General features: G+C 40.1%; 2 protein-coding genes across 4 annotated transcripts in view; both read left to right on the forward strand.

Annotated features, from left to right (window-relative positions):
* Nucleotides 1-9,086, forward strand: part of LOC109958177 (thromboxane A2 receptor-like) — a 17,881-nt gene extending 8,795 nt beyond the window's left edge. For 2 of the 3 annotated variants that reach the window (XM_020596604.1, XM_020596603.1), the window contains exons 2-3: nt 2,949-3,836; nt 6,826-9,086. In XM_020596604.1, coding sequence (XP_020452260.1) covers nt 3,039-3,836; nt 6,826-7,140 — 1,113 coding nt within the window. In that variant the 5' untranslated portion in view covers nt 2,949-3,038 and the 3' untranslated portion in view covers nt 7,141-9,086. Of the gene's footprint in view, nt 1-2,948; nt 3,837-5,450; nt 6,014-6,825 lie in introns of those variants that run through there. The other variant, XM_020596605.1, reaches the window with a different exon arrangement.
* A 4,055-nt stretch (nt 9,087-13,141) lies between these two features.
* On the forward strand, nt 13,142-16,363 carry LOC109958314 (thromboxane A2 receptor-like). Its single transcript, XM_020596854.1, has 2 exons — nt 13,142-14,005; nt 16,043-16,363. The coding sequence occupies exons 1-2, from the start codon at nt 13,208-13,210 to the stop codon at nt 16,361-16,363; spliced, it is 1,119 nt and encodes a 372-aa protein (XP_020452510.1). The 5' UTR covers nt 13,142-13,207.
* The last annotated feature ends 107 nt before the right edge of the window (nt 16,364-16,470 follow it).

Raw genomic sequence — 16,470 nt, forward strand, 5'->3', positions numbered from 1 at the left:
TTATGCCTCTGCACCAGCAATAGCTGTGGCTGTAGGTATAGTGTTTTTCAGGTTGTCCATCTATCTCATTCTTGTGAATGTGATATTTCAGGAACTCCCTGAGTGAATTTCTTCATATTTGGCACAGACAAGCACTTGGACTGACAGATGAACTAATTTTGGTGGTTAACGGTTAAAGATCACTGTATCTTTACATCTGTCCCATTCCCTATTCCCATCGAAAGATGCTGTGAAGCCTCATAGTGACTGTTCAAGAATGTCTTGACACATGTGATTAAATATGCACACTTACTGATTATGTTTTTGTGGTTTCCCATTACTTTGAATAGGAAACCATACGAACACTTTAATGAACAATTTTGAATATGACTGTGGATTCTAACAGGCACTTTAGGCTAACTGCACTTTTAAAAGGTTTCTAGGGTTACACGCTGGCGCCGAGAATCATTTGTCTCGCACTCCTATTCTCTAAAGAATAGAAGGACTTCTTAGAAGTGTGGTTAGCTTTTAGCAAATGTGTACAGTATCTTTCAAAGTTTTCTGAGTTTTGTAAAAAAGCAAATAATTCTGTGCACTGACCACCAGTTGTATATTTCCAATTCAAGGAGGCATTATATGCCATAAAAAAATTATTTGTGTAAGGAAAAAATTATCGGCGTATTTCATATATATGATTTTGATTCATTCTCCGGCGTAAAGTGCACCTTCCCTTTGCTTTAGTTTCAAAGGGTACATGCCACACACACTGAGGACAGACCGCTTGGGACAATATCAGTGACTGATTCTGACACTGTGTTTATTTCCTGTTAGTGTCTATGTCAGTACTGTTCACATAACTGCGTTTCCTGCCAGGATGTGCCAGTTCTCCTTCTCTCCATCTATTTTCGTCTGTGTTTCTGTCATTCTCCATCTCTGTCTCATGCTGTCACTGTCTGGAAGTATTTGTGGGTGTTATGTGCGTGCTGTATCTGAGCTATTTTATTGACTTTATATGGCCAATAAGACCATCCATCAGATAATTTGAATTACAGCTGTTTATTTTAAAGGTTAATTCTGGTTTATGAGAACTTGGATCTTATTTTTGTTGTGATTCTTCTTATTGGTAACAACAATATATCTACTACACAAATTCCAGTAAACCAACATTGCAATTACCCTACGACCACCTACCCCGGCTGTGTGAAAAGGATGTGCGTGAGTGTTTCTAGAGACAAAAGAGCAGGAAGGCACCGGGTCACAATGTTGTGACTTCCTCCTGTGTGAAAGTCTGTTGCCCAGCCAACCTCTGTCTTCATACACATATTTACTGGAGTGGTGTGAAGTCCCCTCCTGCTTCAAATTCTCCACCATCATCCTGGTTTCCAAGAAATCATCCACCAGTGGACTGAATGACTACAAATGTGTTATCTTCACATCTGTGGTGATGAAGTCCTTTGAGGGGCTGGTGTTGGCCCATCTGAAGGACATCATAGACCCCCCTGCTGCAGCCCCTGGAGTTTGCCTACTAGGTAAACAGGTCAGTGGATGATGCAGTCAACATGGCACTGCATTACATCCTGCTACACCTCTACTCCCAAGGGACCTATACATGGCTCCTCTTTGCGGACTTCAGCTCGGCGTTCAACACCACCATCCTGGACATCCTTCACTCCAAACTTACCCAGCTCACTGTGTCTGCCCACAGGGAAAACCACATCCAGCACATGGTCAGTCAGCACAGGTGTGCTCCCCTCTCTGCTCTTATCTTTCTCTATGCCAAAGACTGTAACTCAGAGGACCCTCTGTTAAACTCCTGAAGGTCAGTCATTGGTCTCATCTGAGAAGGGAGACAGTTTATTTGGCCTCAAACTCCCATCTGCACACAGACGGGAGGTTGAACAGTTGGCCCCATGGTGCAGCCACAACTAACTATAGCTAAACATGCTGAAAACAGTGGAGATGACAGTGGACTAAAGCCCTCCTACCCTACCCTCCCTCACCATACTGAGCAACACTGTATCAGCTGTGGAGTTTCTGGGCTCCACAATCTCCCAGGATTTGAAGTGGACATCCAACATCAGCATCATGATCAAAAAGACACAGCAGAGGATCTACGTCCTGTGCAAGCTCAGGACATTTAACCTGCCCAAGGAGCTGCTGGCACAGTTTACAAGGCAGTCATTAAATCTGTTCTCTGGACTGTATATCCATCAGTGTCTCAGCAGCCAAACACAGAGGGAACAGACTGCAGCGAATGGTCGGGACTGCAGAAAGAATCATCAGTGCCAGCCTGCCGTCCACAGAAGCCCAGTGCACCTCACAGGTCAAGAGGAAGGCAGATAAGATTTCTGCCATCCCCTCACACCCTGGATACAATCTGTTTGATCTACTTCCTTTTGGATGGTGCTACAGAACACTGTACACTAAAACAAACAGACCATGAACTGATTTTTCCCCCATCACATCACTCTGATGAGCATGAGCCCTTAGTGCAATAACTCCCCGCTACAGTAAATTGCAACAGGCTACTAATCTGAAAGCTGTTCTCTCATATATATGACACCCCACCCCGGGTTGCTTCTGATGGTATCACCAGTGTGTGAGTGCACTATTGATGTCAGGCTGGGGCAACAAGAGGGTCGGTTATTTGGTGGATTGAGCCACACACACCACACACCCACAGGAGAAATGCTTTCTTTTGAATAAAGTGTTGGACATGTACCATTTAGCTTTACATTCACAAAAGTAAACAAACTCACTGCTTCATAGGCTTTGACATGAAGTCTGCCCCATTTGCAGTGCAATGAAACCACCTTGACTCTTGCACTGGTTGGTCAGTTTGTTATGTTCACTTTAATGCATCTTTTTATGTTTTAAGTATTGTCTGCATTTAAAAGTCAAACTTCTCAGTATGTAAAATTATTATAAATGATTATAACATGATTTTTTTCTCTCTTTTTACTTTTAAGGTTGACACAAGAAATGAAATTCGTCTGACTGGTACTGTCTTTCCATCTTGGAGTCATCTTAAATCAGTGAGCCTGCGCCCGCTGGCCACCATGAATGCCTCAGCACTGCCGCTCAGCAACAACACCCCGCTCTGCTATTCCATCAACAGCCCTCCTTTCAATTACCACCCCACCATCGCCTCGGCATACTTCTCATCCATCTTCAGCAGTTTGGGTCTCATTTCAAATCTCATTGCCTTCATTGTTCTCCTCAAGTCGTTCCGCCAGACACACAGCCATTCACGTTCCTTCTTCTTGATCTTCCTGGGTGGCTTGGTTGTCACTGATTTTATGGGTCTTCTGGTCACAGGCTCCATAGTGGTCTCCTTCCATGTTACACACTTTAATTGGCGTACAGTAGACCCCAACTGCCACTTCTGCAACTTCATGGGCATGTCCATGGTTTTCTATGGCCTGTGCCCACTGTTGCTTAGTGCTGCCATGTCTGTGGAGCGTTTTATTGGCATCAACCATCCATTTGCACGCTCTGCCAGTATGCCCAAGAGCCGGGCAATCTCCATGGTGCTGACAGTGTGGTTGATTGCTGGCTGCATAGCGTTGCTGCCCCTAACAGGCATTGGGAGTTACCATATTCAGATGCCCGGCTCCTGGTGTTTTTTCAACATCAGCTCTAAGGGAAATGACCTGGCTTTCTCCCTGCTCTTCTCTCTGGCCGGGCTGATGTCTCTCACTGTCTCATTTTTGTTGAACACGGTGAGTGTGGTGACCCTGATCAAGGTGTGCTGCGGACAGGACAGGAACCAGCGGCGCCGAGACTATGAAGTGGAAATGATGGTTCAGCTCATTCTGATTGTGGTCATTTGTTCTGTCTGCTGGTGCCCCCTACTGGTGAGTTTGTCTTATGTGTTTAAATTTGTTTTTATGAAAAATGATAAAGCTACAATTAAAACCAGAATAATGTCAGTAATGTAAACTTGTTCTGGCTCCTTGAGTTGCATTATTTCCCTCAAAGATGACAATTGGCAGTGAGATTATTTCATGCAGGTTGAAAGAACTTTATTACTCTGAAACATGTTACAAAAATTAGGTTTTCTCTTGACAGCATGTAAACATCAGTGTTTTGATTGGTCATTTCATTTAATCAGTTAATTTACCTCTGTAACCAGTGTCAACTTTAAATTTTGGTAAATACAGCATGGGTTTTGGCTACTGGAACCAGAACACCTTTACATGTTGTCATTGTAAAGGTTTGTCATTGTAAATGGTTTTTAATCAAAGTATGAGTTTCTCTTATATCTAGAAGAGCCCAGATCTGATCATACGTCAGTCCTAGTTTTTCAAATATGTAAATGATAAAAAGGCATCAAAGTTCATCAGTGCTTTTTCTGCACTTCCTCTCTGTATGCTTCATTTCTCTTTTGCAATGCAGCCTCCTATCTAGTTGATCTGATACCCGCCTGGTCCAAGGAGGGATCACAGGGCCCCTAGTTAAGATGACATTTCTCTTGAAGAGTATGAGTGAAACAGTGCTTTAAAAGGAAAACTACATTTTATTATGAGCTGGGTTTCACTTTTGCAGCCGTGGCTTTTGGTGTTGTCCGTTATGACATTGCACTCACCACTGTGTTGATAACAGAACATTACTAAAATAGGTCCAATAGGGCAGCAAGCTCCAAATTAGTCATACTTATTTGGTAATACAGTGAGTAAAAAAATGTAAATATCAGAGAGTATATAAGGATTAATGGTAGTGGCCAGGCCAAACATCACCAACAATAGCCAGCACCATGAAGGCACATATTGGACTATACTGAAAAGTCAAAGATATTTCTTTCCTTGTACTGTGGCTGTTTATAAATTTCTCATTTGAAGATCAAAATTAATAGTTTTAAATACAAGGAATCTGAAAAAAGGGACTTATGGCATCAGCTTAAAGGGGTTACAGAGGATGTGCCTGGGGTCATCGAAAACCTTGTCTTTTTGAGCGTTTGTTTAGAATCGAGCTGTGTTAGTGGTCTCCTGTACGTGCCATACCTGTGTGCATGATGAAGGATTATATCTAAAAAATATTACAGTGGTAGCTAATATGACAAAACCTTTGGTTTGTTTAGAACCTGAATGACTGTCTGACCACTTGTTTGTGTTGGAGCTATTGTTAATGGTGTTGCACATCTTAGCATTTGCTGTTTTGGATTACCTGATTTTAAAAAAATCAATTGTAATATATGTAGTTTTCCTTTACATCAGTGAGATCAGTCTACTAACCTGTTCTGCTGGAGAATTAGTATAAACCTTTTCTCCAAACCTGATCTCCATCTGTGTGGCATGCTCTTCTTTATCCCTCATTCCATTGTGTTAATCCAAAACTAACTGAGCGGAATGAACGTCCTTAGATAGGTACGACTAAAGCCTGCTCACCGCTATGCCAAGAGAACGTGATGTATGGGTCCCTGGAGCACACATTTTTCCTGTCTAACCTCATTTGTGTGACATCCTGAACAGATATATACTCTGATGAGTGTGGTGACAACTGCTCCTGTAAGAGATGAAATAGTTTTGTTCTGCATACGAATGGCCTGCTGCAATCAGATATTTGAACCATGGATATACATCATATGTCAAGTAACCCGACTAAGGCGAGTAAAAAGTACAACAAAATGACTGTAACAATAACACAAGTTCCCCTCAGTAACTTTGGCCGGCTACCTCAGCATGTCATAAACATTTGCCAATGAAATGTTTTTGCACATTACAGTTCACTGGGTGTCTTTCAGCTTCCAATCCATTACTTATAAGCTCTCAGTATCATTAAGGGTATGCTTCACAGTGCAGCCAGTGCCCCATCTTGGTTCTTGTGTTCATTTCATTCCATTCCTACTCAGTTCATAAACATTTCACTGTAATAGTTTCTGCACTTTGTCATGCGTGTTTTTTGGCCCTGTGACTGCTTTCATTCTTTGAAACTATCATAGTTTCTCACTAAATCCCTGGCATCTACATTCTGCAAACGGTAGTTTGATTTAGTTACAAAAACATTTCTTAAGAGCAGAGCACAGAAATCTTTTACAAATAAGAGTTAACATCAAGAAAATTGGTCAGACTCCACAATTATAATCCTCCTAATAAATGCAATCTAACTACAGTGAAGTTATTTTTAGTCAAACCTAGGTGATGCTCAGAGCTTGAACCAATATAGCTGCCAGTAAGCAAGACCTTGAATGCCACTGTTGTCCTGCTTTTAAAGTGCAAGTTAGCCACTATGCTAACTTGCACTGTGGAAAACTGTGATTCATTTGTTTTTGCCTCTAGCACCTCTGCCTCTGAGAAAAGTTTCCCCAACTAAAACAATGGTTTGCACTTCATGTCAACACTTGCATGCAACAGTTTTCAAACACTGGAGTGGTTTTACAGCAGCTAACTGTTTTCCTTGTATTGCTTGGATGCAAACCCTAAGAGAACAGTTCAAATTTTCACATCAGCTGAATTTGGAATAGATATGACAATAAGCCAATTTGTTATTCCTGAAGGAGCTTGTTAGCATGTTTTGGCCACAGTGTTGGGCTAATCTTAATAAGGCTATGCCTCACATAAAATGCTGCTTACTGCCTCAGGAGGGCAATAGCAAATTAGCCTAGCCTTTCCCTCAGTGGTCTTAATAAATGTGTGTGTGTGTGTGTGTGTGTGTGTGTGTGTGTGTGTATTTTGAGTAATAACCAATTTCATCTGTCCCCTCCTATTCCTTATTTCAAATTTTCCTTTCCATAACTTAACTTTGCTACTATAATTTATCTGTTCTGTTCATTGTCCTCTTCCTCTACTGCTGTCCTCCATTATTTCCTTCTTTTCTTTATTCCTCCATCACACTCTCCACCACCAGATCTTTATTGCACAAACTGTGCTGTCCGGAGCATCTCTCCAGATCAAGTACCTACTGCTATGGCTACGCTTTGCCACCTGGAACCAGATCCTGGACCCATGGGTATACATCCTGTTTCGCAGGGCAGTTCTTAAAAGAATCTACCCTCGCTTCGACTGGTCCCGGGGTTCCATCATGACCTCGTCTTTCAGCAACACCCTCCGCAGGTTCACACGCACTTCACTTGGAACTCTTGGCTCAGACGGTGCAGGTGAGATGGAGAAATCAAGTGTAACGGCTCCATCTGCCTTGAAGCCGCCACCTCCTTCTCCGTGATTAATTGGATTTGAGTTGTTGCAGCAGACAGAGAGTTGTCACTAGGGTCAAAGTATGTGTTAGACAGTTGGCACTCTGATCAGTTTTTATGTTGGCTGTGGCTGTGAATAGGATAAGATGCACACTGAAATGTTTTTTCAGTATTTTCTGTAACTTTTTTTTCATGGCAAAGTACAAAGACAGAGTGGGAATAAAAATCTATCAATACAAAACAAATCCATTATACTTAGCACATTGTAAACTAGCTACCTGCCCTGCTGTGCATAAATGTACTTTTTCATCAAGTGCTTTTATGATGTTTGAGTTAAATAGGGACAATGTATGATCAGTCATGTGATTACTTTACAGAAATATGATGCTTCATTCTGGTGGGATGTAATGTCTTTTAAACACAGGTATAGTAGACGCTGTTCAGATGCTCTCGAGCATCACCATAGACTCAGAAATAATAATTTACCGTAATTGTGTTTTCAGACTCATGCTAAGTACTGTTCATGTGTTGTTCACTTTGTGAAAGTATTTAAATAGAAAATTTGAGGGCAAACTCTTAGGGTGGAACAGTGGATCCCAAGAGTATCAACAACTGAAAACTAACTTATGCTGATCTTGCAGAGACACTTCTAGCTGAAGATTTAATTTGCCTCTTATTTTGGCAGTGTTTTATATGTAACATTAGACTAGTAATATATTGTTTACCAGCAGTGTTTTGACTTTACTTCACCGTATTACCAGTGAGGGCTGGTTTTCCTAATTACTGATTTCAGACTCTGCTCACCCATATTCTCATTTAACACTATAGGTGTGTAGCCATGCAGACAATTTTGGTTTTATTTTACCCAGGTTTTGAGATGCCCAATTTTCAGATTTCTACACTGGAAGTGGATGGGAAATTCATTTGTCCTGAAAAAATGTTATTGGAAAATATTTTAAGTGAGTAGAGTCTAAGTGTATGCAAGATTAAGTGGGAAAGTACATGTAGCCTTTGTACATATAATTTCAGTGAACTGACACTTTTTAAAAAAGGCTTTACCTGGTTTATGTTGGTGTTACTGTCTTTCAATCAAGTAAATGATCAAGGATGGAAAAAAAGTCCAATATTTATATCTGAAGAAGGTGCCATTGTGTTATCTAAACTGGTTTTATTTTTTGCCTACCTCAGTTTTAAGTTTGAATAATACCAATGTAAATATTCCCTAGATCCATAGTTACTCGAGAAAAAGACTATTAAAATTAATTAATGGTTTTCAAGGCAACAGAAGAATTAGCTTTGATATCCTATGAAATACTAAAAAGTCTTAATAAGGGTTCATGATATTAAATTTCCGCTATCTTTCCCCTTGCTTCTTCTCTGGGCCTCAGATGACTGATGTTAAAGCAGTTGTTATTTCATCGTGTCAGAGATGTTTAACTTCAAATTGCTGTCAAGTGAGAAAGTGTTTAGAGCAACATTGTAGGAAGTGGGGCAGGATTCATTCATTGGATAATTCAATTTCAGTCTGAAATTTGTGCAGTGTCATTTGAGTTCAATTGTCATATTTTGCTGAAAATTTGTTTTTGTCATTTATTACACGACCTGATTATTCAGTTCTCTACTGGCATCTGCTCAACTGTCACACAATTGCACATAAATATAGTGATAACCTGCTTTTAAACATTATATAACAAATGCTTGCTTGTTCTGGTTGTTGCGAATGGAGAAGTAGACTAATAGTTTTTGACTTTGGGATTGACCCAAAAATGTCTTCTTGTTCATTTCCTGTTTAGGTCAGTGGGTTTTCATTAGATAAGCTTTACTGTAGTTTATGTGAGTCCTGGGCTCCTAGATAGCTACTATGTGGTTTTGCACCTGCATTTTCTAACACATTGTTTCTTTCCATAATGGTCTATATGTGTGGGGAGGAAACCCCTAAACCTTGTAAACATTTATCTATCATCAAAATAAAAAGTAAGCCTGACTTTTGGTGAAATGCCAAATTTTGTTGTCACTGTTTTCTATTTTGAACAAGATCAGCCAAATGCCTACAAATCTTTGATTTCAGTACAAACATATTTTAAAAACTACACTATTTCTCGGTATTTTGTCCATTTTAAAGATTTGCTGCTTATGGGCTGATTATTGATGGTTCATAGGGGAATGGTTGAATTGATTTTGAATGAAGTGATTTAAAATTAATGCAAGAACTGAGCAGCATTAAATGCTTCTTATTTCCAGTTGGATCTATCAGACTACAGAGCCCAGAACAAGGTGAAGAATGTATTTGGAGGTCAATAACCCATTTTATATCTGATCTACACAGCCAAATGTCTGCTAAGAAATCAGGCCAGACTTGGAAGTCTCAGAAAGAACAAAGTATGTGTCCCCTTCAAATTCTTTGTCACTGTTCATCTTAGAAATGTGTTGTGATATTTGTAGGGATAAAATCAGGTGTCCCTGTAATGATGCCAGTTTTTTTTCCTTCTGATGAAACAGCTACTCAGCTGGCCAGACCATGAGATATTCTTTGTCAAATATTATTACTGCTTCATTCCCCACAAAGCACTTGTTGCCCTCCTTAGCCTGGTCTGTGTCAGGGAAGGTATCATCTTAAGCAAAGAAGCCAAAAACTTGAGCTTGCATTCAGCATAACTGCAGAACTTATTCAGCATCACTACAGGGGTTTTAGCAGAGAGAATAGAAACAATGCAAGTTGTTTGATTTTAGGTTCCTAGTGCTATGCGCCATCTAGTGACCAGTTTGAGTATCACCCAGTCACAGCATCACCAATAGAGCAAGACTGGTGTTGGGGGGTGGGGGGGCATATATCTTATACTGGTGTCTTCTTTTCTTATTATAGAACTGTACCACAGTCCCCTAATTAACCATCTGCCAAAAATGTAGGAATTCACCACACAACAGCTTTATATTTTATCCCCATTCTGTAAAGGTTACGTTAGGAGCATGGGTACAGTGTAGGTAATTATTTTCATTTGTCATTTATTTATGACAAATGTACTGTATTTTGGACTGTTGTAGACCCTATTAAAAAAATCAGTTGGCACCTGAAGTCTCATCGCTCAGTGTGTGCAATGGTTGCAACATTATTTTGCCTATTGCTAAATAATCACTTTAACATTATGAGCTAAAGAAATTGTAGGTATTATTCTTTTGACAGTCTTCCATAAGCAAAGTTCAGTATTACATTATATGCTGTACACCCTAATCATGTCATTTTTATCGCCATTTTAAACACTGTTACTCTTCTTATCCAAATGTTCAGTACAAAAAAAAAAAAGCTTAGTCATATGTTTTGAAATGACTAAGCGTACAGTGGCCACTTTATGGACAGCAGCACTGCTCAGACATGTACAGAATTAATGAGAACTGCATATGCACCATTTAGTGTCTTCAGTTTGCTTCTTAATGACTTTCTCTGCTTCTCATTGCTGTGCCTAAAATACTACATGGTGGCTTCCCGGAGCCCTTCCTCTTTTGTGTGTCAGGGAGGGGTGAAGTGAGCAGAAAGCATGCATGACTGGATGGGCAGATATGAGAACCTGAGCTGCTATAGGAGAGGACACAGCTGGGAGAAGGGAGTGAAGGTGATCGGGGGTTACTGCTGACAGCCTGAAGTAGGATTTATTTCCATCAGATGGGACTTAGTGTATGTGAAGTGTTTCCCACTTGGTGCTGTGATTATTTTTTGTGTCATCACTATTAATCTTACAAGTGCAGAGTTAAGTGCAAACTTTCCAACTGAACATCAACTTGGCCTTTGCAAGCACTGCTGTAATGGTAAGACATTCCTTAATTACCTAATAAATGTAAAAACCATTTGTTAAAAGGACACTTTAAAAAATTTGCAAAACAAAACAAAATTTGCCCTTGTGGAAAAGACCTGAATGACAATTTCATAACAAAATGTTCTTGTCCTTCAGCTACAGTTTCTTTAATAGAACTGTTAGTGGGCAATAGATGCATCACTAACTGTGGTTTCTGTTTTGTTCAGTGGGCAGTGCATGTCACCAACAGTGATGGGAGGTTAGGAATCAATGCCTACTAATGGTGTACGTCTTAAAATAAGCCTCTGACCTTTTGAAAATAATGCTGGGCCCTGTTTTCACAAAGGTTCAAAGGATGCTCAATTCTCAAACCCATTGAGGCACAGCAGCACATTGTCAGGGTGTGGGCCACTGCATCGTGACCGCTATAACTGGTTTAGCACAAAATATTGCTTAAAATATAGTGATCACACATGTCACAATTACACGCAGTAACTGGCTTTTTATAATCATGCTCTTTGCCCTGCACTCTTTACAGCAATTCAGCAACAAAAAGAACATGACTTCTGCCTATTCCACCTGTTTGTTTTTACGATTTTTACACCAGTTATGGTGACATAATGAAATGTTTTTAAGAAATAGTGGAGCTTATAAAATAGGCCTGTAGTTAAACAGTCAGACTGTGAGGTTTCTGTTTGCAAGACAAGAGAACTTGGCAATGTTAGTACAAAGAGCCTATTTGCTTTTTATTGCTCACGTTCATGTGCATTTGTGTTTTTTCCTTTGAAAAAAGCAAAACAGCTTGATTATTTAAAATGCAGATTGAGACGTTTGCAATACAAACATGGAAAACAGAGCCTCATACACAATACTAAAGCATTGCGTAAGGTATCTGATATAAAACCGATAGTTTTCATTTCAGATGGCCACAAGAACAGTAAGAAATCTATGTCCCAGTCCAGATGCTTTATTTCAAAAGATAGTGTTTTGTGGAATTTAAAAAAAGAAAAAGTCCGTCTACTAGCGAATCTTTTGGAAAAAGTTTTCTGGCAGTTAGCCACCAACAGTCTGGTCACATGCAGTTACGTATGCACAACTCCTAACTATATTTCTGTGGTTTCCCATTAGTTTGAACAGGAAACCATTAGACCGCTTCAGTAAAGTAATTTTGATTATGACATATTGATTGTGGATGCTAACGGGCACTTTTCGCTAATGGCACTTTTAAAAGATTTTCAGGCGTCACACAAGACTCTGTGCCAAGAATCATCTGTCATTCTGTTATAAAAGAAATCCTATTATTTCTATGTAAACTAAATTTTTTGTATTAGCCCCATTTATTGTGTTTTATTTTGTTGCTGCTTTTGCTTATGCAGTTACCAACTTTCCTTCTTCCAGGTTTCATCTTAACAATCATTACATCTACATAGATGTAAAACCTTTACTTGCCTAATATCCACCAATAAAATGAGTCTTAGAGTAGGTTGCTTAGAAGCACTCACTCCGCATTGGGGGAATCAACTGCAGTTAGCTGTGAGGATTTGTATTGCTAAGACAGTATTATTCAGGATGAATTGAGACTTTGAGAAGTAATTTGCAGTACAAATTGTGATGTTAAATTTAGAATGGGAAGTGTGTTTCGACAATGAATTGCTTTGTGTTTTTGTTTATGGCTTATTTTTGAGAGGTTACATTATGGAATTATTAGATTTCCAGTTTATTCCATTATAGTTCAGTGCAATATCAGTATCCGCATTATATGCCATGAAATCATTATTTTGTTTGAGGGAAAAAATTATTATGCAGCCTGACGTATATCTCCGCTTTGCTTTAGCTGTACAGAGTACATTCTAGCTATAACAGGCCGCACACTGAGGACAACATCATTGACTGATTCTGACTTTATGTGTTTATGTCAGTACTGCTCACATAACTGTATTTCCTGCCAGGATGTACCAGCTCTCCTTCTCTGTGTCTTTTTTCATTTGTTTCTGTCACTCTCCATCTCTGTCACAGTCGGCAAAAATTTGTGAGGGTGTTATGTATATGCTGCATCTAACCTGTTATGTTGACTTTATAGGCTTAACATGACCATCCGAAAAACAAAAATCCATTTAATATACTCCAAGATAATTTGGATTTAAGTTGTCTGCCTTTGTGTAAGCCAAACTCTTCATAATGAAAAATGCCTTGAAAATGTTCTCTTTTTACTTTTAAGGTTGACACAAGAAATGAAATTCGTCTGACTGGTACTGTCTTTCCATCTCGGAGTCATCTTAAATCAGTGAGCCTGCGCCCGCTGGCCACCATGAATGCCTCAGCACTGCCGCTCAGCAACAACACCCCGCTCTGCTATTCCATCAACAGCCCTCCTTTCAATTACCACCCCACCATCGCCTCGGCATACTTCTCATCCATCTTCAGCACTTTGGGTCTCATTTCAAATCTTATCGCCTTCGTTGTTCTCTTCAAGTCGTTCTGCCAGACACACAGCCATTCACGTTCCTTCTTCCTGATCTTCCTGGGTGGCTTAGTTGTCACTCACTTAATGGGTCTTCTGGTCACAGGCTCAATTGCAATCTCTTTCCGTGTTACACACTTTAATTGGCGTACAGTAGACCCCAACTGCCACTTCTGCAACTTCATGGGCATGTCCATGGTTTTCTATGGCCTGTGCCCACTGTTGCTTAGTGCTGCCATGTCTGTGGTGCACTTTATTGGCATCAACCGTCCATTTGCATGCTCTGCCAGTATGCCCAAGAGCTGGGCAATCTCCATGGTGCTGACAGTGTGGTTGATTGCTGGCTGCATAGCATTGCTGCCCCTAACAGGCATTGGGAGTTACCATATTAAATTTCCTGGCTCCTGGTGTTTTTTCAACATCAGCTCTAAGGGAAATGACCTGGCTTTCTCCCTGCTCTTCTCTCTGGTCGGGCTGATGTCTCTCACCATGTCATTTGTGCTTAACACGGTGAGTGTGGTGACCCTGATCAAAGTGTGCTGCAGACAGGACAGGAACCAGCGGCACAGAGACAATGAAGTGGAAATAATGGTTCATCTCATTCTGATTATCGTCATTTGTTCTGTCTGCTGGTGCCCCATACTGGTGAGTTTGCTGGTCTTTCAAATGTTTGAAGCATAACAAGGCATCACAAGTTCCTAATCTCCTTTTCTCCAGTTCTCCTCTATATATATGTTTCATTTCATCTTAGTAATGCAGCCTTAGTTGTAATGAAAGCCTTATGGCTCAAACCTGTATCAAAGGGCCTTAGTTTAGCTGACACATTTCACTTGTAGACCATGAGTGAATTAATCAAATGTATAAATCTAATACCTTCTTGAATAAAACCATAATAACTACTATTAACTACAAAAAAAAAGCTACAAAAAACAATGGACGCTGTAATAGTAGTCTTTCATTACATCACTAAGATCAGTCTACTGTAGGATTAGTATAAACATTTACTATTACATGTAAAACCTGCTCACCGCTATGCCAAGAGAACATGATGTTTGGGTCCCTAGACCACACATTTTTTCCTGTCTAACCACAGTTGTGTGACATCCTGCACAGATATATACCCTGATGAGTGTGGTGACAACTGCTCCAGCAAGAGATGAAATAGTTTTCTTCTGCATACAAGTGGCCTCCTGTAATCCAGTACTTGAGCCATGGATATACATCATGAGTCAAGTAACCCGACTGAGGTGAGTAAAGAGTACAGCGATAAACATTAACGCAGCTTTTCCTTAGTAACTTTGGCCGGCTACCTCAGCATGTCATAAACATTGGCCACTGAAACATATCTGTATATCACAGTTCACTGGATGTCTTACAGTTTCCAGTTCATTACCTACAGTATAAGCTCATAGTATCATAGGGGATATGCTCCACAGTGCAGCCAGTGTCGCGTCCCTGTGCCTTCTTTCATTGTCTGGAACTAATATTTCTTATCAAAACACTGATAGCTTTCCATTTTGCAAACTGTTTATTTAGTTACAGAAACATTAAGAGCAGAGCACATAAATCTACACCTATAAGAGTTAAATAAGAGTTAACATCAAGAAAATTGTTCAGGCTCCATAATTATTATTATTGTGATAAATGCAATCTAACTACAGTGAAGTTATCTTTAGTCAAGCCTAGTTGATGCTCAGAGCTTGAAACAACATTGCCACCAGTAAGACCATGATTGCAGCTGTTCTCCTTCTGTCAAACTGAAAGTCAGCCACTGTGCTAACTTGCACCCTGGAAAACTGTGATTGTTCAGATGTTCCAGTCTCTGGAACACATCTGCCTCTGAGAAGGGTTTCCCTCGCTAAAACAATGGTTTGCACTTCATCTCAACATTTGACGTGCAGCAGTTTTCAAACACTGTGAAGTGGATTTCAGTTCAATTCAATTTATTGTATATCGTCAATTCACAACAGCTGTCTCAGATGGTGTCTGCTCATCAAAAGCATAGAGCTCCAGAGCTAGGGATACCTGCAGGAAGGTACAGGGAGAGAAAGGACACCCAAACAAACCAAACCAAACCTATTTTAGAATCAATAATTTCATTAAAATCTCATAATTTCAGAGGCACCACTACCTGCTGCCGCTACATTTACAGTAGCTAACTGTTTTCCTTGTACTGCTTGAATGTAAATCCCAAGAGAAAACTAAAATGTTCACACCAGCAGACTTTGGAACAGAGATTACAATAAGCCAATTTGTTATTCCTAAGGGAACTTGTTAGCATGTTTTGGCCGCATTATTAGGCTAATGTTAACAAGGCTATACCTCAACTAAAATGCTGCTGCTTAATTAAAGCCGGGGGGAAGCTGTGTTGCAGCAGCCACTGCCTCAGCAGGGCAAAGGCAAAGTTAGCCTGGCCTTTCCCTCAGTGGTCTTAATACATATTTGTGTCTGTAATATTTACCAATTTCATCTTTCCCCTTTTGTTTCTTATTTCTTATTTCCAAATCCTGTCTACTATTATTTGTCTGTTTACTTCTTATTTGTCTGAAACAATTTACTTCATTCTAAACCTCTATCCCATCTCATCTTACTCTTCCTGTACATCTTTCCTCCATATTTCTTGATTCTCCTTTTGTCATCCTTGTCCCTATCGTATTCCTTCATCAAACTCTCCACCACCAGATCTTTATTGCACAAACTGTGCTGTCCAAAGCCTCCATCCAGGTCAAACAACTACTGCTACGGATATGCTTCGCCACCTGGAACCAGATTGTGGACCTGTGGGTATACATCTTGTTTCACAAGGGAGTTCTTAAGAGAATCTACCCCTGCCTCAGCTGGTCCTGGGGTTCTATCATGACTTCGTACCCATCTTTCAGTGACACTGTCCACAGGTTCACATGCACTTCACTTGAGACTCTGGGCTCAGATGGTGCAGATGAGACAGAGAAATCAAGTGTAATGGCTCCTTCTACCTTAAAGCCATCACCTCCTTCTTCATGATAAGTTGGATCTGAGTTGTTGCAGCAGACTGACAGTTGTCATTAGGGCCACAGTATGTGAGTCCATGTTTTGAGGTTTTATCTGCTTTGCAGCCATTTTGTTTATAC

This window comes from Monopterus albus, unplaced genomic scaffold, assembly GCF_001952655.1.
Source record: "Monopterus albus unplaced genomic scaffold, M_albus_1.0 scaffold31.1, whole genome shotgun sequence".
Taxonomy (NCBI): domain Eukaryota; kingdom Metazoa; phylum Chordata; class Actinopteri; order Synbranchiformes; family Synbranchidae; genus Monopterus; species Monopterus albus.

Excerpts from the sequence above, each read along its gene's own strand:
- LOC109958314 (XM_020596854.1), top strand. The coding sequence starts at position 13,208 with ATGAATGCCTCAGCACTGCCGCTCAGCAACAACACCCCGCTCTGCTAT. Across the intron at positions 14,006-16,042 it reads TCTGCTGGTGCCCCATACTG|ATCTTTATTGCACAAACTGT; the intron begins GTGAGTTTGCTG and ends CTCCACCACCAG.